This window comes from Schistocerca piceifrons, chromosome 10 (genome assembly GCF_021461385.2).
Source record: "Schistocerca piceifrons isolate TAMUIC-IGC-003096 chromosome 10, iqSchPice1.1, whole genome shotgun sequence".
In the NCBI taxonomy this organism is placed as follows: domain Eukaryota; kingdom Metazoa; phylum Arthropoda; class Insecta; order Orthoptera; family Acrididae; genus Schistocerca; species Schistocerca piceifrons.
This window is the reverse complement of record NC_060147.1, coordinates 33,387,131-33,413,968: the sequence shown is the minus strand read 5'-3', so window position 1 is coordinate 33,413,968 and position 26,838 is coordinate 33,387,131. Positions and strand designations below refer to the sequence as shown.

Below are 26,838 nucleotides of genomic sequence, written 5' to 3'. Positions count from 1 at the left end.
GTCTGAAGGTATGTGGTTGATCACACACCTGCCCTGCTAACTGCCCTCTGCATTACGTCGATGTGTGGACCACTGCCATAACAATAAGTCGATACAGCATTTCATCAATCGGCTCTGCGCAATACCTTGCCGGACAGGAAAATAACTCGACACAGGGATGCTACAAAGGGGTATGCTCGACAGTTTACCAGCAGGTGAGAGTACTGCGATAGAGTGCAGATTGGAGGGGACCTTTGTGTCAGGTCAGACAGCCTCTACCAGGCAGCTGTCTGCCACACTCGTCTAGTCCTGAGGTTCAACACTGCCGGGCTGCCCACAAAACCTTTGCCAAGTTGACACAAGTTGTAGTAAGTGAAGTCACTGGCACACGAGGGCACTGCACGGGTACCGGCCAATCACCACAAGTGCTTTGTCATCACACAAACTCCCAGCAGAGTATGCGGCTTTACAGCACGACCATCCTCTCTGCTCCAGATAGGAAGCTGTCGTGAACCGTCACCGATCACACCCGACAGAGGAGACCAAGCACCCGTATCGGCTCCTGCTCGACGTAACGATAAATAGTTTTACTGCGACCTATTGGTCTCGCTGCAGCTACCTCTGACAGTCTCGAGCCCTGCCTGCTGACCAAACCCACAGTACGTGGACAGGAGAGCAGCTATATCATCCTGACAGACCGAAGCAATGTTCTCCCACCTCACAATGATGAACTGTGACACCCATCCATTACAGCAAAGAGCAAAGAATGTCCACTACCGACAACATGGAGAGAATTTGTCTCACACTGTTACAGGCAACTAGATTCAGATGCCCTACACTGACATAGTATCAAAAGAGCAGTCAGTGCAGTTTTAACATTTAAATTTGCAAAGAAAAATAATTGCGTACTCTTCTTACTCGAGTTGCAAATTATGGCTGCCACTTTCTGGAATGAGAAAGGCATGCTTTAGGTTGATTTCATGGAATGCTGCTCAATAATTACAGCTGACACGTAATGGGCAATGCACACCAAACTGAGACATACCATCCAATATTAACGGTGTGAGGAAATTGTCATATGCGGTAGTATTCCTTCGTGACAAAGCGTGCCCACGCACTGTTGCCTGTACTGATGAAAAGATTCATTGTTTGTGTTGGGAACTTTCTGATCATTCACCCTACAGTTCTGACTCTGCACCAGGTGGTTATTACCTTTGGTTGCATTTTAAAAAATGGATTGGTGGTCAATTATTTGAACATGACAAACTCAAAACTTGTTACTAACTGGATCAACTGACAGGTAGAGAACTTCTAAAGCAGACAGGTTGAAAAATTTGATCCAACATTACATAAAATGATCAGCAACATAAAATGAATAGCAATTATCTAGAACAGCAAAGAAGGTATGCAGGAAATAAAAGCCACTAAAAAAACGTTTTTTCTAAAGAAGAAAGAAATGGAATCAAACAATGGAAAATCCAGGATGGAATGTAACAATATTCTGAGAAGGAAAGTTGCTACTCACCATGTAGCAGAGATGCTGAGTTGCAGGTAGGCACAACAAAGAGATTTTCACACTTAAAGCGTTTGGCCAATGGCCTTTGTCAACAATAGACACACATACATACAAACCACACTCACGCAAACGCAACTCACACACGTGTCCGCAGTCTCAGGCAACTGAAACAACACTGCAGCAGCAGCACCAGTGCACGATGGGAGTGGCAACAGGGTGGGGGAAAGGAGGCTGGGGAGGGGAGGGGGAGGGATAGTATGGTGGGGATGGCAGACAGTGAAGTGCTGCAGGTTGAGCGGCGGGCAGGGAAGAGGTGGTGACGGGGGAAGGAAGTAGTAGAAAAGGAGAGAAATAGGCCGCAACCTCGGTTAGTCGCCGTCCTCACCCATCCAGCCCCTTCCCTGCTCCCATTCCAGCACTACACAGCCATCACTCCACCACCGCACCCAGTCATTTATTTTATTTTATTATTTTTTTATTTATTTCTCTCTATTTCTCTCATTTTCCCCCGCCCAACCTGCAGAAATTCACTGTCGGCTATCCACGCCATTACTATCCCTCCCCCTCCCGTCCCAGACTCCTTTCCCCCACCCACTCACCACTCCCATCATGCACTGGTGCTACTGCTCACAGTGTGGTTTGGGTTGCCTGAGACTGCAGTCGTGTGTGTGAGCTGCATTTGTGTGTGTGTGTGTGTGTGTGTGTGTGTGTGTGTGTGTGTGTGTGTGTGCGTCTATTGTTGACAAGGGCCGTTGGTCATAAGCTTTAAATGTGAAAATCTTTTTGTTGTGCCTATCTGCAGCTCAGCATCTCCACTTCATGGCGAGTAGCAACTTCCTTCTCAGAAGAAAGAAATCGAAGATTCCTAGACAATGCTTCACCAGTTCTATGACCAAGCATTACAGAAACATAGAATAAAAAATAATTATTGCTACACTTATTAATAAATATGACTGTAATGTGATACATTATGCAACTATAAAGCAGTTTTTAGACCATTTTCATAATTTTCAATACCGTACTGTGACTAATTTTACTTTTATACGATCTTCATAACGTTGTTGTTGTGGTCTTCAGTCCTGAGACTGGTTTGATGCAGCTCTCCATGCTACTCTATCCTGTGCAAGCTTCTTCATCTCCCAGTACCTACTGCAGCCTACATCCTTCTGAATCTGTTTAGTGTATTCATCTCTTGGTCTCCCTCTACGATTTTTACCCTCCACGGTGCCCTCCAATGCTAAATTTGTGATCCCTTCATGCCTCAAAACATGTCCTACCAACCGATCCCTTCTTCTAGTCAAGTTGTGCCACAAACTTCTCTTCTCCCCAATCCTATTCAATACCTCCTCATTAGTTACGTGATCTACCCACCTTATCTTCAGTGTTCTTCTGTAGCACCACATTTCGAAAGCTTCTATTCTCTTCTTGTCCAAACTAGTTATTGTCCATGTTTCACTTCCATACATGGCTACACTCCATACAAATACTTTCAGAAACGACTTGCTGACACTTAAATCTATACTCGATGTTAACAAATTTCTCTTCTTGAGAAACGCTTTCCTTGCCATTGCCAGTCTACATTTTATATCCTCTCTACTTCGACCATCATCAGTTATTTTACTCCCTAAATAGCAAAACTCCTTTACTACTTTAAGTGTCTCATTTCCTAATCTAATTCCCTCAGCATCACCCAATTTAATTCGACTACATTTCATTATCCTCGTTTTGCTTTTATTGGTGTTCATCTTATATCCTTATATCCTCCTTTCAAGACACTGTCCATTCCGTTCAACTGCTCTTCCAAGTCCTTTGCTGTCTCTGACAGAATTACAATGTCATTGGCGAACCTCAAAGTTTTTATTTCTTCTGCATGGATTTTAATACCTACTCCGAATTTTTCTTTTGTTTCTTTTACTGCTTGCTCAATATACAGATTGAATAACATTGGTGAGAGGCTACAACCCTGTCTTACTCCCTTCCCAACCACTGCTTCCCTTTCATGCCCCTCGACTCTTATAACTGCCATCTGGTTTCTGTACAAATTGTAAATAGCCTTTCGCTCCCTGTATTTTACCCCTGCCACCTTTAGAATTTGAAAGAGAGTATTCCAGTCAACATTGTCAAAAGCTTTCTCTAAGTCTACAAATGCTAGAAACGTAGGTTTGCCTTTCCTTAATCTAGCTTCAAAGATAAGTCATAAGGTCAGTATTGCCTCACGTGTTCCAGTATTTCTACGGAATCCAAACTGATCTTCCCCGAGGTCGGCTTCTACCAGTTTTTCCATTCGTCTGTAAAGAATTCGTGTTAGTATTTTGCAGCTGTGGCTTATTAAACTGATTGTTCTGCAATTTTCACATCTGTCAACACCTGCTTTCTTTGGGATTGGAATTATTATATTCTTCTTGAAGTCTGAGGGTATTTCGCCTGTTTCATACATCTTGCTCACCAGATGGTAGAGTTTTGTCAGGATTGGCTCTCCCGAGGCCGTCAGTAGTTCCAATGCAATGTTGTCTACTCCGGGGGCCTTGTTTCGACTCAGGTCTTTCAGTGCTCTGTCAAACTCTTCACGCAGTATCGTATCTCCCATTTCATCTTCATCTACATTCTCTTCCATTTCCATAATATTGTCCTCAAGTACATCGCTCTTGTATAGACCCTCTATAAACTCATTCCACCTTTCTGGTTTCCCTTCTTTGCTTATAACTGGGTTTCCATCTGAGCTCTTCATGTTCATAGAAGTGATCCTCTTATCTCCAAAGGTCTCTTTAATTTTCCTGTAGGCAGTATCTATCTTACCCCTAGTGAGATAAGCCTCTACATCCTTACATTTGTCCTCTAGCCATCCCTGCTTAGCCATTTTGCACTTCCTGTCGATCTCATTTTTGAGACGTTTGTATTCCTTTTTGGCTGCTTCATTTACTGCATTTTTATATTTTCTCCTTTCATCAATTAAATTCAATATTTCTTCTGTTACCCAAGGATTTCTACTAGCCCTCGTCTTTTTACCTACTTGATCCTCTGCTGCCTTCACTACTTCATCCCTCAAAGCTACCCATTCGTCTTCTACTGTATTTCTTTCCCCCATTCCTGTCAATTGTTCCCTTATGCTCTCCCTGAAACTCTGTACAACCTCTGGTTCTTTCAGTTTATCCAGGTCCCATCTCCTTAAATTCCCACCTTTTTGCAGTTTCTTCAGTTTTAATCTACAGGTCATAACCAATAGATTGTGTTCAGAGTCCACATCTGCCCCTGGAAATGTCTTACAATTTAAAACCTGGTTCCTAAATCTCTGTCTTACCATTATATAATATATCTGATACCTTTTAGTATCTCCAGGGTTCTTCCATGTATACAACCTTCTATCATGATTCTTAAGTTGTGCTCTGTGCAAAATTCTACCAGGCGGCTTCCTCTTTCATTTCTTACTCCCAATCCATATTCACCTACTATGTTTCCTTCTCTCCTTTTTCCTACACTCGAATTCCAGTCACCCATGACTATTAAATTTTCGTCTCCCTTCACTATCTGAATAATTTCTTTTATTTCATCATACATTTCTTCAATTTCTTCAATCTTCATAACAACTATTCAAAATGGACATGCTCCCACAGGAACAGAGAAAATATTTTCAAGTTACTTTAAAGAAATTAATTACACTCATATTTATACCAATGATGAACAATAATTAAATGTAATTGAGAACAAATTATAATCTCCCTAGTGTTAAATACATTAAAACATCGAACTTATATATAAGAGCTTTGCAACAACTGTTTGAAAGTAATGTGAACCGGAGGTATCACGAAACCTTTACTAATTTATTTAATGACAATTACATGCAGTCATAGCCACATACACCGCACATAAGATAAAGTGAATAGCAGCAGAAGGCATCATGAAACCATTCAATAAATTCATTGCACCTGAAGACCCTATTGAAATGAAAATTATAGATTTTGTGTCTTTTCTTTTTGTGACTGAATAGTGCTTAGTTTCTGAATACGCCTTGTACTATTATATAAAGGTAGAAAACATACTTGCTAGGCTGCCATAGACTCACAACCAACAAATACACAGTAACGAATAAAGCAATGAGAAGAGAGAATACTTACTCTGGTGCAATAGCATCATTAAACATTCGGCCCTTTGGTCCTTTGTCAAGAGCATCTAGTTCATACATATCTTCTTGCGTCAGTTCAAAATCGAAAATCTGAAAATTTCCTGAATGGTAATGTTATTGTATCACAGGTATATGACAGGTTTTCATTTAATACCTCAGAAACTGTGTACAGGTGCGTGCAGCAGTTTGTTTGGAAGGGCGGAGGGGGAAGGGGGAGGGGGGGAAGGAAAGTATGCCACAATACAAACAATCGAAACTCCAGGTTGGAATACCCATGATACAATGAAAAAATAGATTGCTACAGACTGTAAAGATGACACACTGAGCTGCAGAAAGGCACAACGAAAAGACACTTACACAACAACTTGCAACCAAAGCCTTTGTCAGACACGTGCATTCGTGCAAGCAAGTACACCTCACGTACACACGGCTGTCATCTCCGGCGGCGTTAGCTGAAAGCTATTGTGCATCTTTTTGTTGTGCCTGTCTGCAACTCGAAGTGTCATCTTTATGGTGAGTTATCTTTTCCTTACATTGCTGATATGCCACAATACAGGTATACTAGTAAGGACTGCAGCAAAGGCACAATTTCTGGGAGTGGGCAATAGTGTATTTGATTAGAGCTATCACAATAAGGTGCAAAGGAGGGGAAATTAAAGAGATGGAATCTGGGCAAGCTGAAACAACCAGAGATAGTTGAGAGTTTCAGAGGATGTACCATGCAATGACTAAATGAAGCAGAGGTAAGGTATATGGTAAAAGTAAAGCCAGAAGCTAGTTTACATATCCTGCCTACTTATGATGCCTATATGTTACAAATAATGTGCACAATTAGACAGACACAATTAAATGACATATCAGACTACAGATCGGATTTGGAATTTTCATTCTTTTGTGGAGCACACACATCAAACGAAAGAAAATTCTAGAGTTAAACATTTTCCTATCATACAAAAGTATTTTTCAAGTATTAACCTCGGTTGTTGGATACAGCATACAAATTATTGGAGTAATAATGTGTTTATGTGCTGTCATGATTGTACATAGAAAGGTACAATAATATGATGGTGAATGAAATGCAATCACATTCAAGAAAACTGTGACTCTGGACAAAAGTTTGTTAAATGTAATTAAAATCTGCCTGTGTAAACAAAATACATTAACAAATAAATAGTATCACTTTATGTTTCCTGCGAGCTCTGCTGTCACTTGATACACATGAAATTCTCTTTAGCTGGATCACAATATAAAACTGTTTGAGTTGTAACCCTGCCTACAGAATATTCATCCACTTTCTAGATGTAACTGTTTGTTGTGCCACAGACATGTACACTCTGGTTAGCCTTGGAAGGACTGAACTATGCCTGAATAGACATCAATGAGAGCAACTGAAGTTAAACATGATTTTGAAGAGAAGAAAAATGTTGGACATAGTAACAGTGGTGATTCTGGATAAGTATATGTAATTAAAAGTACCATTTATGAAACTCATAGGTAACCACTATAAATGCAAACTTATTTTTTTATCCCCCCCCCCCCCCCCCCCCCTCCCCACCAAAGTTATAACTTGTTTGCAGAAATCTGTGATTGGAATTCTTTCTACTTTAAATACTGTTATTCTGGTATTGTGGTACAGAAACATAAATCAATTTAATTTAGTTGTATTTACTGAATTAAAGAAACAAAAAGAATTATTGTATTCAAATACAACAGCAAACTGATGAAATTTTGATTTAAATTCCTTTCATAGCCAATTTATACATATAAAACACAACATCAAAGTGTAGATCTGCATCCATAATGCAGTATAATGTCTGCTTGTGCAATTTGATGTCTACGAAGTGACAGTAGTAGGTGTTTGAGTGAACAGACATTTTTACACCAATTCCAGCTGCTTCTGACATCTGGTGTTCAATGTAGAAGTTGCGAACTTTCTAGACCACCACAGAGATTCACAAGAGTTGTAAATATATTTTCAACATTGCGGTAAAACATGTCAACTGAGCTGACATGATGTAAGGTTACATCCAATGCACTTTCTGGCACTTCCTCATTTTCTGTTACCACCATAATATCATGTGAGCTGCACACTAACTGTTCAAAATTCGTAACTATTTTTTGTGCTGTCCTTTTACTATTGAACACATATTGTATTAAAGTAGATGTTAAATATATTTAACACATACAACTGTGAATATCAAGAACTTTTTCAGATTTAGCATTATTACGTTACAACTAAGACACACTGTCATGAACATTTGAAGCCAAAGGTATTCACATTTTTGAAATAAAATTATGATAAATCTACAGCACTTTGATGCCTATGTGACAGACTACAAGTTCACAGGTTTGGGATTCTATCCTCGGAGTGTTGTAAATTTATTCTTGTAGTTAATGTGGCTTTTATCTTTGGCAACACCACATATGGGAAAAATCTAGATGCATTACTATTTTAATTCCACATTAAACTGTAGGCCTCCTAGAATGATTAAAACAGTTGTAAAGATGGAGGAAGATCTCTAATTGGACAAACCGATCTTAAGAGAGATGATGATTACTTTTTGGACCTGTGGTACTACATTTACGACACTGCAGGCAAGTATATCTTAAGACAATAAATTAAACTATAATCATACTGAATCTGAGAATCATTGCCTGCTGCTCTAATTTACTAGATAATTCACCAAAGACAAACACTGAATATATGTTCTGAAGCTACATCTGTAAGTTATTTACTGTTTTCACCAATTAGAATGGGGATCACAAAGTTAAGGGGACTGCTGTACGAACACATGCGGAAATCTTGCAAAATTTGTCAGTTTTCTAAATAGTGAAGCTCAAAGAATAAGAATTGTAAGTCCATGTAACGCCTATACCATCTTTTAACAGATCTTTGGAGAACATTCATACAAGTGGTTCTCTTCTCTCCAAAGGTCTCTTTAATTTTCCTGTAGGCAGTATCTATCTTACCCCTAGTGATATGCGTCTCTACATCCTTACATTTGTCCTCTAGTCATCCTTGCTTTGCCATTTTGCACTTCCTGTCAATCTCATTTTTGAGAGTTTGTATTCCTTTTTGCCTGCTTCCTTTACTGCATTTTTATATTTTCTCCTTTCATCAATTAAATTCAATATCTCTACTGTTACCCTTGGATTTCTATTAGCCCTCATCTTTTTACTTACTTGATCCTCTGCTACCTTCACTATTTCATCTCTCAAAGCTACCCATTCTTCTTCTACTGTATTTCTTTCCCCCATTCTTGTCAATCGTTCCCTAATGCTCTCCCTGAAGCTCTCCACAACCTCTGGTTCTTTCAGTTTATCCAGGTCCCATCTCCTCAAATTCCCACCTTTTTGCAATTTCTTCAGTTTTAATCTACAGTTCATAACAAATAGATTGCTGCCCCTGGAAATGTCTTACAATTTAAAACCTGGTTCCTGAATCTTTGTCTTACCATTATATAATCTATCTGAGACCTTCCAGTATCTCCAGGCTTCTTCCACTTATACAACCTTCTTTCATGATTCTTGAACCAAGTGTTAGGTACGATTAAGTTATTCTCTGTGCAAAATTCTAGCAGGCAGCTTCCTTAGGCCCATTCCACATTCACCTACTATGTTTCCTTCTCTTCCTTTTCCTACTATGGAGTTCCAGTCACCCATGACTATTAAATTTTCTTCTCCCTTGTCTATCTGAATAATTTCTTTTATCTCATCATACATTTCTTCAATTTCTTTGTCATCTGCAGAGCTAGTTGGCATATAAACTTGACTGAGACATGAATGTGAGCTCACTGTTATGCTCCTCAAACCACTGTAGCACAGACGTTACCCTGCTGGAAGAAGCCATTACCATCAGGGAAGACATCGAGGGCAAAGGGATGCTGGTGCATTGCAGTAATATTCACGAAGTCCACAGCTGTTACTGTGTCTTCAATTGCTATGAGTTGCTCCACAGACCTATATCTGTGGCACGATGCACATTTCGAGCAGCCGTTCACTGGACAATGGTGTATCCAGACAAGAATATCGACCTGGTGTGACAAAGAATGTGATTCATCCAACCGGGCTAAAAGTTTGCACTGATCCACAGTTCAATCTCTGTGGTCTAGTACCCACAGCAACTGCAACTGATGATGACGATGTGTCACACGTGCCGCAAAAACCCACATTCGACGAAGTATGCGGGATGGCGTGCTCCGAAACAGTCGTGCCTCCTATGTTACTGTACTCTGTCATTAGACACCGCTTTCCAGAGCAGCAAACCTCCGACCTCCACATCCTGTGACTCGAGATGTGGAAGTCCGACAGCTTGTTGCCTACTCACAGTTTCACTGTCCTCTATCCACAACAGTAGCACACTAACAGCTTCACCATTTTTGAGGTGCCTGTTCCCTGGGGCCAGACTGTAACAATGTGTCCTTTGTCAACATTTTTTACATCAGCAGATGTCCGCATTTGTCAGTAGAATGATTCCTCACTTGTCTGCTCTGCTTGTACACTATCCTTACAGCATCACATGTCCACAATGCCACCAGGAGGGACTCTATCTCACAGTTTGGATCATCAGTGTACTTTTAAGGAGGATAGTCCCTAAGTTTGCACTCACAGGTATCAAAACACCGACAGTATTTGCGCATCCTCATACTGTCTCCCAATATCCACCATTGCAAGTAGAAGCACAAATATCAGTGTATTCATTTATAACAACAAATGTTGTCATTTTGATAGTAAAAACATAATTGTGCATAAAATACAATAATGGTCACTGTTAACACATTGCATGCACTTTCAAACTGACAAACAAACTGTCAGTGCTGTTCATGTGGAAAGCAAACTGACAGGGAGACCATGCCTATTTGTCACCACCAGTTTCCTCCAAATTTATGGTGGCCTCGGCTAGAAATAAAACTGACTAAGGGTGAGCTCTACATGGCCATGCATTTAGGAAGAATTGTGGCACAGATCTGGTGAGGCACAAGCCATTTGTGTTAGCATAGTTTCCAGGCTGCAGTCGTAATGTTTGAATACTCCATTAGTAGTGTAGCACTTGACACAGTCATGTCGATTAATTATTTGGGCGTAACATTGCAGAGCGATATGAAGTGGGACAAGCATGTAATGGCAGTTGTGGGGAAGGCAGATAGTCATCTTCGGTTCATTGGTAGAATTTTAGGAAGATGTAGTTCATCTGTAAAGGAGACCACTTATAAAACACTAATAAGACCTATTCTTGAGTACTGCTTGAGCATTTGGGATGCCTATCAGGTCAGATTGAGGGAGGACATAGAAGCAGTTCAGAGGCGGGCTGCTAGATTTGTTACTGGCAGGTTTGATCATCATACGAGTGTTACTGAAATGCTTCAGGAACTCGGGTGGGGGTCTCTGGAGGAAAGGAGGCGTTCTTTTCGTGAATCGCTACTGAGGAAATTTAGAGAACCAGCATTTGAGGCTGACTGCAGTACAATTTTACTGCTGCCAACTTATATTTTGCAGAAAGACCACAAATATAAGATAACAGAGATTAGGGCTCATACTGAGGCATACAGGTAGTCATTTTTCCCTTGTTCTGTTTGGGAGTGGAACAGGGAGAGAAGATGCTAGTTGTGGTACGAGGTACCCTCCACCACGCACCATATGGTGGATTGCAGAGTATGTATGTAGATGTAGATGATGTAGAAAGAGTACAGAACACTAATCCGTGGGTCGCGGGGTGGTTCTCTATGTGGAAGCTTGCTTTATTTTCAATTTTCGCATTTCTTATACTGCAAATAAACAAAGTAACCCAGTAGTTTACAGTGGAATATGCAGTGGAATATGCTATAACCTTTCACAAAATAATAATGCCCACAGTCTTTGTATGCCTACAAGGAGTACTGGCTCCATTGGACTGAGGATTCAAAGAACACTAGATCAGTGCAAAGCAAAATGGAGGAATCTCAACATTACTTGTCAAAATCTCGCAAACTTATAACAACCTCATACAAAAATTTTTTAACTGATGTGATGAAACCCAATTTATAACTGACTCTTGGGGAAAATAAAAATAATGATACAGGATGAGATTTTTCAAGATGAAGAAGGACTGATATCGTGCGGCATTAAAATGATTCCCTTCAAATCACCTCCACTAGTGCAAGACTTGTAATGTCTATTTTTATTCTACATCTACATACATATTCCAAAAGCCATCATAAGATGCAAGGTGGAGGGTACCAAGTAGCACTTGTAATGGGACACCCTCCTCTAGCATTGCCTTTTTTTTATGTTGGAGTAGCCAATAGCAGGATTAATCTCGAATCTAGTATGGGTTAACATTATCTCAGCTGTTTCACTAAATGAATTTCATATGATTTTGTATACAATGTATTATATTTTGGCTAAAATGTATAAAAAGAAATTAATTTGTTACAATCGATATGTACAGCTAAAATTACTCTCATTTTAGAAATATTTGAAACCAAAAAATATCTGGCATACTTAAAATTCATTTATTAACTATGCAATCTAATGCTAATTATAAAATTAATTTCTGGCCTCATTTATAAAGTAATGATATAACTTGGTGAAGATTCTTCATTCGTCAAAAAAGTTTGTACACTCTTTTGCTTTGTAAACTCTTTGGAATACTCTGAGGACTGCAGAATGTAGGTAGTAGTGAATATGCCTCTGATGGAAATGCACAAGTTTTTTAGTTTTGTCAATAACAAAGTAATTGTTGGTTTTATGAAAATGGAGATTGTGAAGTCACCGTGATATAGAAGAATGGGATAAAATACATTACTGGCCATGAAAACTGCTACACCACGATGACATGCTACAGATGCTAAATTTAACTGACAGGAAGAAGATGCTGTGATGTGCAAATGATTAGCTTTTCAGAGCTATCACACAAGGTTGGCGCCGGTGGCGACACCTACAACGTGCTGACATGAAGAAAGTTTCCAACCAATTTCTCATACATAAACAGCAGATGACCGGCATTGCCTCATGAAACGTTGTTGTGATGCCTCATGTAAGGAGGAGAAATGCATACCATCACATTTCCAACTTTGATAAAGGTCGGATTGTAGCCTATCGTGACTGCGGTTTATTGTATCGTGACGTTGCTGCTTGCATTGGTCGAGATCCGATGACTGTTAGCAGAATATGAAATCGGTGGGTGCAGGAGGGTAATACGGAAAACCATGCTGGATCCCAACGGCCTCATATCACTAGCAGTCGAGATGACAGGCATCTTATCCGCATTGCTGTAACGGATCGTGCAGCCACATTTCGATCCTTGAGGCAACAGATGGAGACGTTTGCAAGACAACAACCATCTGCACGATGCCATTTTGCTGCAGCATGGACTATCAGATCGGAGACCGTGGCTGTGGTTAACCTTGACGCTGCATCACAGACAGGAGCACCTGTGATGGTTTACTCAACGACTAACCTGCACGAATGACAAAACGTCATTTTTTCGGATGAATCCAGGTTCTGTTTACAGCATCATGATGGTTGCATCCGTGTTTGGCGACATCACGGTGAACGCACTTTGGAAGCGTGTTTTCATCATCGCCATATTGGCGTATCACCCGGCGTGATGGTATGGGGTGCCATCGGTTACACGTCTCGTCACCTCTTGTTCGCATTGTCGGCACTTTGAACAGTGGATGTTACATTTCAGATGTGTTACGACCAGTGGCTCTACCCTTCATTCGATCCCTGCAAAACCCTACATTTTAGCAGGATAATGCACGGCTGCATGTTGCAGGTCCTGTACGGGCCTTTCTGGATACAGAAAAGGTTCGACTGCTGCCCTGGTCAGCACGTTCTCCAGATCTCTCACCAACGTCTGGTCAATGGTGGCCGAGCAACTGGCTCGTCACAATATGCCAGTCACTACTCTTGATGAACTGTGGTATCGTGTTGAAGCTGCATGGGCAGCTGTACATGTACACGCCATCCAAGCTCTCTTTGACTCAAAGCCCAGGCATATCGAGGCTGTTATTACGGCCAGAGGTGGTTGTTCTGGGTACTGATTTCTCAGGATCTATGTGCACAAATTGCGAGAAAGTGAAATCACATGTCAGTTCTAGTATAATATATTTGTCCAATGAATACCCATTTCTCATCTGCATTTCTTCTTGGTGTAGCAATTTTAATGGCCAGTAGTGAAAAAGAAAGTCATAGCAACAGAAAGTACTACATTAACTATCTAGTCATCTGGAACCCCCACAATTAACATTTCAGCTTCAAGAGTCTACCCCTAGATGCGAGAACTGCAGCCAACAACAAGAGAAAATGAAGATAAGTAAAAAGTCTTGTATATCTTATGCCTCTCTAAGCTTTCGACACTTTTGCAGAGACAGAGAAATTTAATGGTGATGTGTGGGAGGGTAATATTACACACTATTAGTCACGTCCTTTCCTGTTCAACTCACAAATAGTGAGAGGAAAAAACAACTGTCTATATGCCTCTATATGAGCCCTAATATCAGGTAAAGAGTAAAAATAAAGTGTGACCAAAAAGCTTCAAAACTGACTAACAACCAAAACATGGTATGATCACTTACATCGAAGTTCTGCTTGATGCGATCAGGGTTGACACTTTTTGGGATGACCACAATGCCTCGCTGTACGGTGTGACGCAGTAACACTTGAGCAGTCGTCTTCTTGTACTTCTCTGCAATACGTGACACTACCGGATCTGTCATGGGGCTCAAGCTTACTAACCTGAAAAGGGAAGCAAAGGAAGGACATCCACCCATTAATCTCATTTAACTCTTGACTCTAAAATATTCTGCTTTCTTACAGTAAAGTTATAACAGTGACACTAAAGCATTGTCAATGGGTGTGTACATGGGAGTTGAATGCTCAATAAGCCACTGCAGATAATTGTAAAGGCAGAAAGGCTTCAGTAATGAAGTCTTCTTTGGTTATTAGCTGAGTCAAGATGTTACTCTGCCACAGAACAACACCTCGATTTGGCTGATAATCCGAGAAGATTTATCATCAAAATTAGTTGAGAAACGTGGCATTTCCATAAGGGCTTCAGTACTCAATTCTTCCTCCTAACCATCACTCCCACCTCAAACTAAAGCTGCAAATGTTTTTTTTTTCAGTTTTTATTCCATCACATCAACAATTTACTGGAACATGTATTTCATGCAATGCCACTAGGAAGAAGAGTGTAAAAAAACTTTAACTATAAGTGTAAAATTATTTAATTGTATCTAAAAACAAAGATGATGTAACTTACCAAATGAAAGTGCTGGCATGTTGATAGACACACAAACACAAACATACACACAAAATTCAAGCTTTCGCAACCAACGGTTGCTTCATCAGGAAAAAAGGAGAGGGAAAGACGAAAGGATGTGGGTTTTAAGGGAGAGGGTAAGGAGTCATTCCAATCCCGGGAGTGGAAAGACTTACTTTAGGGGGGGGGGGGGGAAGCCTGAATTTTGTGTGTATGTTTGTGTGTCTATCAACATGCCAGTGCTTTCGTTTGGTAAGTTACATCATCTTTGTTTTTAGATATAATTTTCCCACATGGAATGTTTCCCTCTATTATATTCAAATTATTTAATTGGATAGATAAGAATTCTACTCACCAAGCAGCGGCAGAACACAGACATAAAAGACTGCTGTGATTGGCAAGCTTTTGGAGCCAGTGGCTCCTTCTTTACACAGAAGGGTTGAAGGGGAAGGAAGAAGGGTGAAGGAAAAGGACTGGAGAGGTCTGGGAAAAAGGGTAGATTTCGGGAAAGTCACCCAGAACTGCATGTCAGAGGAGACTTATAGTATAGGATGAGAATGAAAGACTCCTTTTCCTTCACCCTTCTTCCTTCCCCTTCAATCCTTCTGCCTGAAGAAGGAGCCACAGGCTCCAAAAGCGTGCCAATCACAATAGTCTTTTATGTGTGTGTTCTGCTGCCACTTGGTGAATAGATTTTTTATCTGCCCAATTAAATAATTTGAATATAATAGAGGGAAACATTCCACGTGGGAAAAATATATCTAAAAACAAAGATGATGAGACTTACCAAACGAAAGTGCTGGCAGGTCGATAGACATACAAACAAACACAAACATACACACAAAATTCAAGCTTTTGCAACCAACGGTTGCTTCGTCAGGAAAGAGGGAAGGAGAGGGAAAGACGAAAGGATGTGGGTTTTAAGGGAGAGGGTAAGGAGTCATTCCAATCCCGGGAGCGGAAAGACTTTCCTTAGGGGGAAAAAAGGACGGGTACACACTCGCACACACAAATATATCCATCCACACATACACAGACACAAGCAGACATATTCAAAGGCAAAGAGTTTGGGCAGAGATGCCAGTCGAGGCAGAAGTGCAGAGGCAAAGATGATGTTGAATGACAGGTGAGGTATGAGTGGCGGCAACTTGAAATTAGCGGAGATTGAGACCTGGTGGATAATGGGAAGAGAGGATATATTGAAGGGCAAGTTCCCATCTCCGGAGTTCTGATAGGTTGGTGTTAGTGGGAAGTATCCAGATAACCCGGACGGTGTAACACTGTGCCAAGATGTGCTGGCCGTGCACCAAGGCACGTTTAGCCACAGGGTGATCCTCATTACCAACAAACACTGTCTGCCTGTGTCCATTCATGCGAGTGGACAGTTTGTTGCTGGTCATTACCACATAGAATGTATCACAGTGTAGGCAAGTCAGTTGGTAAATCACGTGGGTGCTTTCACACGTGGCTCTGCCTTTGATCGTGTACACCTTCCGGGTTACAGGACTAGAGTAGGTGGTGGTGGGAGGGTGCATGGGACAGGTTTTACACCGGGGGCGGTTACAAGGGCAGGAGCCAGAGGGTAGGGAAGGTGGTTTGGGGATTTCATAGGGATGAACTAAGAGGTTACGAAGGTTAGGTGGACGGTGGAAAGACACTCTTGGTGGAGTGGGGAGGAATTAAATAATTTTGTCAATAATTGATTGTTTACATTGCTCTATTAACTATAAGTGTGTAGCATTCTGCGCAATATTAGCGATGGTGCTAGATTACTCTTTCTCCTCAAATCCATTTTTGGTTTCTCAGTTGAGGCCCCATGGCATGAACAGCCCAATCAACATGGTGACACATATTCTTGATTGGGTTTAAATCTGGGTTGTTTGGTTGCCAGGGGAGTACAATAAACTCATGCTGGTACTCCTTGAACTTGCTTGTAGTGGTGACATGTTGCCCAGGGATATATGCATACTTTTCTTGGTCCATCCTGCCTTCCAGATCTTTGAGATCACCACGTACAGAATGCTGAGTTGGGGATTTTCTCCACTCAGGGTCTAAGTGTTTGTGTTGTCCTCATCATTCAGGAATCAGTGAGACTGGAAGGTGAAAAGACTGGGAATTTGTACAAGTGCTGATAACTGCACTGTTGAGTGCCCCAGAAACCAAAATCATCATCATCATCACCACTATTGAGGAGCATTTAGTGACAAGGTGATTACAGATCATCGTCCAGGGCTGACTTAGACAGGGAAGTCATTTAGTGAACTCTTAGAGACAGTTGTTGTAAATTGCATTTGCTATGTACTGTGAAGTTTACCTATGATTATTTGCACTCAGCCATTGAGGGTCTTTTTTGTGTTACATTAAATATAGTGTTGCAGACTTCATTATTCGACAAATCACACAGATAAGTAAACCTTTTTAACTCATTTGTGTGACTTTGGTCCTAATTTGTTGCAGTGTTCTAGAATCTTCATTCTCCTATCCTGTTACCTGACCCTGGGGCATGGCTGTGTAATAGTGGCAGGGAGAAATTGTTTTAGGAGTGTACTGCACCAGAAGCCATTTTACGGACTCACAACCTTGGCCTACTGTAACAACAGTGGCAACTTGGCCTCCACAGCAGTAGCGACGAGGCCTTTACAAAACTGACAATTAGGGTTTACAAAACTGGTGACGAGGGTATACAAAATGAAGCAAATATTTAATAAGGCTCAACTGCAAAAGGCAACACTTCTGGATCGGGAGAGGCGTACTTTTGTTTTTGGCACTCTTAAAGACAGGCTGCAGAGTGGAAGGAAGAAGACACAAGATGAAAGAAGTGCCGGAGTCTCTGCTACAATTGAACAATCTCCTACAAAATTGACATGGAAATGTGCCTCAGAACTTGGTATACTGAGGACAAAAATGTGAGATCACATGAAAAAAAGTCCTTAAGGTGAGATTTTTCTGAATGGAGTTCGTAAGTAAGTTACCAGATGAGTGCCCTTTAGCATGCCACATTTTATACTTAATTTCCAAATGCAGTGAACTGTGCCAAGGTCATGTTTTCAGATGAATGTGTTATATATTACACCTCACTTACTATAAATACAGGGTGTCCACAATGAGACTCGAACATTTTAATATCCTACATCTTTTTCATTTCAGATGGTGGACCTGTGAATCCTGAAAGGGCAGACAGAGCAACTCAACAAGTTTCAATTGTTTTAGCAAAATGGAGGATATGAAGGAGTGTGCACAAGTGGTCTGGTGGTATGCAGAGACAAAATCGGCAACACAAGTGCAAAGAAACTTTCGTCGAGTTTACAACAAAGCGCCCCCATCGTTGAAGACTATAAAGAAGTGGTCTGATCAGTTTTTGGCTACTGGGAGTGTTGCGAAAGGGCACGGTGGTGGTAAGCCTGGGATCAGCGAACATCATGTGGAACAAGTGCAGCGGTCATTTGAACAAAGTGCACAGAAGTCAGTGCGACAGGCAGCACGAGAACTTCGTATGAAATGTTCAACAGTGCACAAAGTGCATCAGAGATTACGTTTGTACGCATATAAAGTGCAGGTTGTGCAAGAAATCAAGCCTGATGATCGATCAAAGCGAGAAGAATTTGCACGTGTCATGTTAGATTGCATTGCTGTGGGCGAGACATTTTTATCACGCATGATGTTTACTGATGAGGGAACCTTTCACGTATCAGGGGCAGTCAATCGTCACAATGTGCATCTGGGGTCTGAAAATCCACATGCACCTAGGGAACACATGTGTGACAGTCCGAAAGTTAATGTGTGGTGTGGTTTGATGATAAATCGCATTGTTGGGCCATTTTTCTTTCAGGAGCCGACTGCGGATGGAGCCATCTACCTGGACATGTCGGAACAATTTGCCATGCCACAGATAACAGACCTGCAGCCAAATGTGATGTTTCAACAGGACGGTGCACCACCCCATTGGAGCCTTGGCGTCTGAATATTTTTAAATGACACATTCCCGCAACGATGGATTGGCCGTGGAGGTCCAATTCCTTGGCCGCCACGTTCGCCCGACATAACCCCCCTCGATTTTTTCTTGTGGGGTTATGTGAGATATCGGGTATACGCTACACCACTAAAGGACCTGCAAGACTTGAAACAGCGCGTAAGAATTGTCATCAACTCTGTCACAGAACAGATGCTCCGCAACACATGGCACAAAATCGATTACAGACTTGATATTCTTCACGCTACCCGTGGTGCCCGTGTTAAAGGGTACTGAACCGTCCACCTGTGTATGAAAACTTGATGAGCTGCAGTATGATTTCCCTGTATTTGTTCGTCAATAAATTGTGTTTCTCCTCAGATTTTATGAGTTCAAATGTTGGAGTCTCATTGTGGACACTCTGTACTGTCATTTGGGTCAAAGGGAATCCTCATCACATAGTCGAGTTAGAAAGAAACCTGCCTCATGTACTGATACAGGCTGCAAAGACACTGCAACATCTGCTTGGACCGCAGTTTATGGAAGGGACTGTCAATGGTGCAAATTATTTGCACATGCTACGAATATGATTAATACCTCAGCTAGAGGAAAAGGGGCCTCACAGTACACACACAGTTGGAGCAAGATGGTGCACCTCCATACTATGCTTTTGCAGTGCCCGAGTTCCTAAATGAACACTTCCAGGATGTGGATAGGTCGTGGTTCAACAGTAACACCAGTTCCCTCGAAATGGCCACCAAGAAGTCTGTCCTCACCACACCTGACAGCTCGTTAGGGGAGTCATTAAAGTGCATATGTCTGCTCGTCGTCATGCTATGAACAAAGAATTGCACACACTGTTGATGATGTATTTCAGACTATAACACCAGACATGTTCAAGAATACGTCAAGAAGAGCATGGAGGCATATGGAAATGTGCTTAAAGTGTGATGGGGGACATACCAATATCCTGGAAACTTAATACGTAAGTAAATACTTGTGCTAAAACAAATCAAATCAATGAGCATTTGGTACTAGGAGGTATGCGGTGTCTCACACACTGTGTAGATGTAAAAGTCTAGTGAAGATGCTACTGTTCCACAGAGAATAGCAGTTGATATTTGTCCTTTATTCATTTTCATTTCTTCTAGAACAGTGGTCAGCCTGGGGGCTGCACGGACCAATTTCGTCTATCCAGCAGAGCTATCATCTTTTCAGTCACAATACGTACAACAAAGCTACCAGAGATGAAATGTTCTCGGGTGATCAGCTGAGAGGTGGCATCAGCTTGTCACAACATTTCAACAAGTTTCGTACACACGGTCCTCGCTTGATGGTGGGAATGAAATTCATCGAAATGTTGCGACAAGATGACGCCACCACTCAGTTCATCACTCTAGAAGACAGTTGTTTTCAATTTTATTTCACTACTCTGTTCAAGAATTCATGCCCTCAACACTGTATTGGGTAAGAAATGTCAAAGCACTGTCAAGTTGCTTTGTTTTGTGGACATCTGTAAGCATTTTCAGAATACAATGGAACACAATTTGTGAAAATTTAAAAGATACGTGACAATCCCATGTAAAACAGTTTTTGAAATTTGTGGTAACTCATCACAAAGTATTCTTATTGTGAACCACCTGTTTTCACAAATTTTCTCATTCACTTTCTCAACTAAACCACCACTGACAATGGGACCCTCCATACTGTAAATCATGGATTTTGAAGCTCTTCCAATATGTTGTAGAGGCACTTACGCTGAGTACCTGGCTATCCGCTTTTTTAGTGATGGGCCTCGGTTTTTGAGAAAATCAATTTTGAAGTTTATTGCGCCCTTTGTATACCCATAACATTACGTATATTCCAAGCAAGTCAGTGTAGCACAATGGTAAAGGGTCACGGCTACTGTGCTGAAGGTACCATGTTCAGATCCTGCTTTTTTTCCAAAATCAATCAAATTTTTCAATTTTATTTCAAAGAATATCAACAAACAGTGTAAGGTGTGCAAAATTATGAAGATATATTCAGTTATTAATTTTTCCAAATATTAATTCCATTTGTGGTTCGCAGTTGGAGTTCCAAATGTTTGTACAACGGTCGCTTCTTGTATTACCTGAGATCGATCTCCGCCCATTATCGTCCCCTCTCCCACGAAGAATGTTTGTCATAACAGGAACCCCAGCTCCTAGCGGCAGCCAATGACGATGTAAATTGCTTTTCTTTACGTTCACATCTAACTTCAGTGTCAGTTGCTCACAAAGCATCTCTAGTGCCGTGTGTTAGAAAAATTCTGTGAAATGGAAGAACCAAGTGTTTCTGCGGTAGTGCAGCCAGAAGAAGATCCACAAGGAGATGAGTTGAATGAAGGATCAAAAGGCGAAATCACAAATGCCATTAAATAGGCCGAAAATCTACTTCGCGATTTGAATCTCATAACGAATACACCGCCTAGCATGATCTCTGCCAATTCTGTTGCAATTGGCAAAGAGATATGTATCGCAATACAGGATCTCTTGGCTGAAAGACAGATCATTATTGATGATGAATTGATAGATTTCATCGAAGAAGATGAACTAGGAGACTATGTTGCGAACCACAAATGGAATGCATATTTGAAAAAATTAGTAACTGAATATATCTTTATAATTTTGTACACCTTACACTGTTTGTTGATATTCTTTGAAATAAAATTGAAAAATTCAGTCGCTGTTATCAAAAAAAAGTACACGAGCAGGATTAGAACACAGTACCTCCATCGCAGTAGCCATGAACTTTTGAAAAGTTATGTGTGCTTCACTGTTTTTTTTTCTTTAACTAATTTGTGCCTGATTTTATTCTGAGAAGCTCAGTAATGTATGTAAATACCGTAAATGTAAATGTGATTCAAAAAGTAATTGAAGTGAAGTGAAGCACAGCTGGACAGCAAGAAACTCTTTTGCGCACAATCCCCGCAACGATAGTATTAGAGAACCTTTGAGTATGGACTCTAAAAAAAAAAAGCAAGACAATTGATTTTATTTAAAAGAAGACTGTTAATCTGTATCTTGCGAAAAGAGGACGTGTTGCTAGGCCATCACTCAGAACGTATTGTTACATTCAATGAAAATTGATATTTTAGTGATAGAACCAAGTAAAGTACGAGGGCTATCCAAAAAGTACATTACGTTTTCATTTGTGTCCGTTAGGGGCGGGGCTAGTGCGGCCATCTTGGTGTCATGGCATTCCGCCGCTCAGTCAGCATCCTGCCGTGTTAGTGAGAGGTTCGTGCTGTACTCTGTTGAGTTACTGTGACAGTTTGAAATGTCAGCGTTAATTGAAAATGCCGCAAAGTGTGAAGCGCGTGCTGTAATAAGGTTTCTGACTGCAAAAAACTGTACACCGATAGAAATCTATCGGCAGCTTTGTGAAGTGTATGGGGACAACATAATCACTGAAGGTGGAGTGCGTCAATGGGTCATAAAATTTAAAAATGGCCGAACTAACGTTCACGACAAAGAGCGAAGTGGAAGACTCAGCATAGTGACTGCCGAACTTGTCGAAAAAGTCGATGTCGCGGTTTGTGAAAACCGTAATTTCACAATAATGGAACTCTCTATGAGTTTTCCACAAATTTCACGAAGTTTGTTGCACAAAATCATTACCGAAAAGCTTGGTTACCACAAGCTTTGTGCAAGATGGATACCAAAAATCTTGACAGAGATTCACAAAAATCAGCGAATGGCTGCAGCGTTAACGTTTTTGGACGCTTACGAGAAAGATGGCGACTCATTACTCGATCGCATCGTTACTGGTGACAAAACATGGGTTAAGCATGTGAACTGTGAGACAAAATTGCAGTCAATGCAGTGGGGGCACACAAATTCCCCCCAAAAGCCCAAGAAATGCGTGCAGACAATGTCGGCAAGGAAGGTGATGGCGACTGTCTTTTGGGACAGAAAAGGTGTGATTTTTGTGGATTTCCTGGAAACAGGCACTACAATAAACTCTCAAAGGTATTGCCAAACTCTGCACAACCTCAGAAGAGCAATACAAAACAAGCGCAGGGGAAAGTTGGCCTCAAAGATCTTGCCGATTCACGACAACGCCCGGGCCCACATGACAAATGCCACTCGTGAAGTCCTCGAATCTTTTAAGTGGGAGTTGTTTCCTCATCCACCGTACAGTCCCGACCTGGCACCGAGCAACTTCCACTTATTCCCAGCAATGAAGAAGTGGTTGGCTATGCAGCATTTTGATGACAACGCACAGCTTCAAGAAGAGGTAACCACGTGGTTGAAGGTGCAGGCGGCCGAATTTTACGACGAAGGAATTTCCAAGCTCGTCCATCGCTACGATAAGTGCCTTAATTTAAATGGCAACTATGTAGAAAAGTAGTATTTAAGTATGGCTTTCATCTGTATATAATAAAAAAAATTTCCAATACTTTATTTATTTTTAATTCCAAAACGTAATGTACTTTGTGGATAGCCCTCGTATGTGTAAGAGTTGCCAAAAATTTATGTATACAAATTTTCTGGTAACGAAGAACAGAGATATCTTGTTTTTGGAAAAGGAGGTGAACTTCATTGTCGTCGCCGTCTATCAATCGACAGAATTGTAAGTGTACAAAGTTCACTAAAATACAGGAAAAGAAATACATTCTCTATAGTTTTCATTCAATAAGTAACAATCTCTCATAATTTCTTGATTACAGTAATTGGATTATGTCCCATATCCATCCACACATATACAGACACAAGCAGACATCAATGTCTGCTTGTGTCTGTATATGTGTGGATGGATATGTGTGTGTGTGTGTGTGCGAGTGTATACCCGTCCTTTTTTCCCCCTAAGGTAAGTCTTTCCGCTCCCGGGATTGCAATGACTCCTTACCCTCTCCCTTAAAACCCACATCCTTCTGTCTTTCCCACTCCTTGCCTCTTTCCTGATGAGGCAACAGTTTGTTGCGAAAGCTTGAATTATGTGTGTATGTTTGTGTTTGTTTGTGTGTCTGTCGACCTGCCAGCACTTTCATTTGGTAAGTCACGTCATTTTATACCTTTACTACTGCGCTACACTGACTTCCTCGAATTATATGTAATGTTACAGGTATACAAATCATGCAATGAACTTCAAAATCAATTTTCTCAAAAACCAAGGCCCGTCACTAAAAAACCAGATAGCCAGATACTCAGCGTAAGTGCCTCTACAACATATTTGAAGCGCATCAAAATCCGTGATTTACAGTATGGAGGGTCCGATTGTGAGAACAGGAGACCACCCCCTCTGTGCTTCGTCATGAACACACCCTGAGGAGCTGTCACCAGAGTTATTGGGGGAGGTTATTATTTTTCAAAGATCGACCTGGCAGAGGCGTATTTACAGCTGCCACTTGACGAGGAATCTAAATGCCTTCTAGTTATTAATACCCCATTTGGATTTTATCAACACCAGCATTTGCCTTTTGGTGTGGCAAGCATGCCAGCTATACTTCATTGCTTTTTGGAGCAACTTATTGCATCAGTTCCAGGCTGCATCAATTATTTTGATGACATGGTAGTGTCTGGTGACTCCACAGGGGAGCATCTGCAGAACCTTCATGCTCTGTTTTCTGTTTTACAGCCTGAGGGTGAAAGTGCAGGTTGCACAAAAGACAGCTTTTTCAACTGCCAATCATTTATTTGGGTTATGAAGTGTCATATACTGGCATTAAACCATTGTACCAGCATAGTGATGCTATTACCACCCTGCCACACCCCACATCCATCAAGAAATTACAGGTTTTTTTAGGAAAAATTGCATACTATCACAAATTCATACCAGACGCTGCTGCTGTGCACAGCCACTCCACGAATTATTACGTGGGTCACTCCAAAAGAAATGTACGCTATTTTTGTAAAAGTACAGTTTTCATTCTGCATGTGTGAAAGTTTTACAGTGTGTAGATACATCCTTCCCACTTGTTTTCAAACTTAGTTCAACCTGTTCCCATGAATGGCGCTGTCACAGCATGTCTTCAACATGGCTGCTACACTTGACGTTCGTCAGAAGCAACGTGCTGTCATAGAATTCCTGTGCTGTGAAAAACGAGACAGTGGGAAACTTCCAGAAGAGGTTGGAAAAGGTGTACGGAGATGCTGCTGTCGATCGCGGTACAGTTAGTCGGTGGGCAAGCAGGTTACGTGTTACGTGATGAAAGCAGAAACAGCAATATTGAGGATTGTCCTCACAGCAGCAGGCCTCGTACTGCACACACTCCAGACAATGTGCAGGGAGTTAATGAATTGGTGACTGCTGACAGATGCATCACAGTGAACGAATTGTCATGCTACGTTGGGATAGGGGAAGGAAGTGTTTGCAGAATACTGAAAGTGTTGGCATTAAAAAAGGTTTGTGCCAGGTGGGTTCCCAGGATGTTGACAGTGGCTCCCAAAGAAACGAGAAAAACGGTATGCGGCGAACTTTTGTAACAGTACGAGAATGGTGGAGATGAATTTCTTGGTAGAATTGTGACAGGTAATGAAACGTGGCTCCAACATTTTTCACCAGAGATGAAGAGGCAATCAATTGAGTGCCATCATGCAAATTCACACAAGAAAAAAAAATTCAAAACCACACCTTCTGCTGGAAAAGTTATGGCTACAGTGTTTTTTGATTCCGAAGGACTCTTGCTTGTGTACATCATGCCAAGTGGAACCACCATAAATTCTGATGCATACGGGATGACACTGAAGAAACTTCAAGCTCGGCTGAGTCGCGTTCGACCAAATTGGCAAAAGCAGGATGTTTTGCTGTTGCACAACAATGCACGGCCACATGTCAGTCAAAAAACCATGGAAGCGATCACAAAACTCGGATGGACAACACTGAAACACCCGCCTTACAGTCCTGACCTGGCTCCCTGTGACTATCATCTCTTTGGGAAACTGAAAGACTCTCTTCACGGAACAAGGTTTGAAGATGATAACTCCCTTGTGCACGCTGCCAAACAGTGGCTCCAACAGGTCGATCCAGAATTTTACCTTACGGGTATACAGGTGCTCGTTCCAAGATGGTGTAAGGCAGTTGAGAGGGATGGAAATTATGTGGAGAAATGAAAATATTGTTCAAGGATGTATCTACACACTGTAAAAGGTTCAAACATGTAGAATAAAATATGGATTTTTAAAAAAACAGTACATAAAGATGCTCCTTTCCACTGGGCCCCAGGTTGTGACCAGGCATCCAAGCTGTTGAAATCTAATCTGCAGTTGGCCCCTTGTTCGGCACTTTTAAGCCAGGCCAGTAACTTGTGTTAGCAACGGACATGTCTCAGTCTGGCCCCGTGTCATCCATGTTCATAACCGTGTGGATAGAACTGAATGCCCTACTGCATATGCCTCTGAATCCTTAAATTCAGCACAAAAGCATTACCCTCAGACAGAGGACGAGGCTTTGGCAATCGTATATGCTCTAAAAAAATATTAATGTTTTTCTATACGGATCCAAGTTTCACCCGAGCACAGCCCACAAACTGATGGTTGTCTCTTTTTAAGTCTCTGTTTTAGAGGTCCAAACACATAAAAGTCACACAGTGAAAGGTCGGGACTGTACGGTGGATGTTCCAGCGTTTCCCACCAAAACTGCGGCAATGTCATCTTCACCGCTTTGGCTGTATGTAAGAGGCATTATCGTGCAGGAGGATAACGCCGCTGGACAACATGTCTCGGCATTTCGACTCGATGGCTCGTCTGAGGTTCTGTAAGGTGGCTTGATAACGCTGGGCATTGATGGTGGTTTCCTGTTCCAGTAACTCGACAAGCAGTGGGCCCTTGTGGTCAAAAAAGGAGGACATCGTGGCCTTACCGGAACTGGTTGCACGGCCTTTGATTTCTTTGGAGGTGGGGAATTTGCATGTTTCCACTGTTTGCTCTGATGCTCGATTTCCTGTTCAAAATGGGGACACAACATCTCGTCACCTGTGACAATATGCAATAGAAAGCCATATTCCTCCTGACGATAACATTGCAAATGACTCAAGACAGTACCATTTGAGTATTGCACTGTTT

The 26,838-nt window shown here is 41.4% G+C and overlaps 1 protein-coding gene across 6 annotated transcripts in view; it reads right to left on the bottom strand.

The window, feature by feature from the left end:
* The window catches only part of LOC124718888 (1,5-anhydro-D-fructose reductase-like), a 99,865-nt gene that overhangs the window by 5,344 nt on the left and 67,683 nt on the right, over positions 1-26,838 (bottom strand). For all 6 annotated transcript variants that reach the window (XM_047244528.1, XM_047244533.1, XM_047244530.1 and 3 more), the window contains exons 6-7: positions 14,177-14,336; positions 5,608-5,705 (exon numbers count right to left, since the gene is read on the bottom strand). In XM_047244528.1, coding sequence (XP_047100484.1) covers positions 5,608-5,705; positions 14,177-14,336 — 258 coding nt within the window. The remainder of the gene's footprint in view (positions 1-5,607; positions 5,706-14,176; positions 14,337-26,838) is intronic.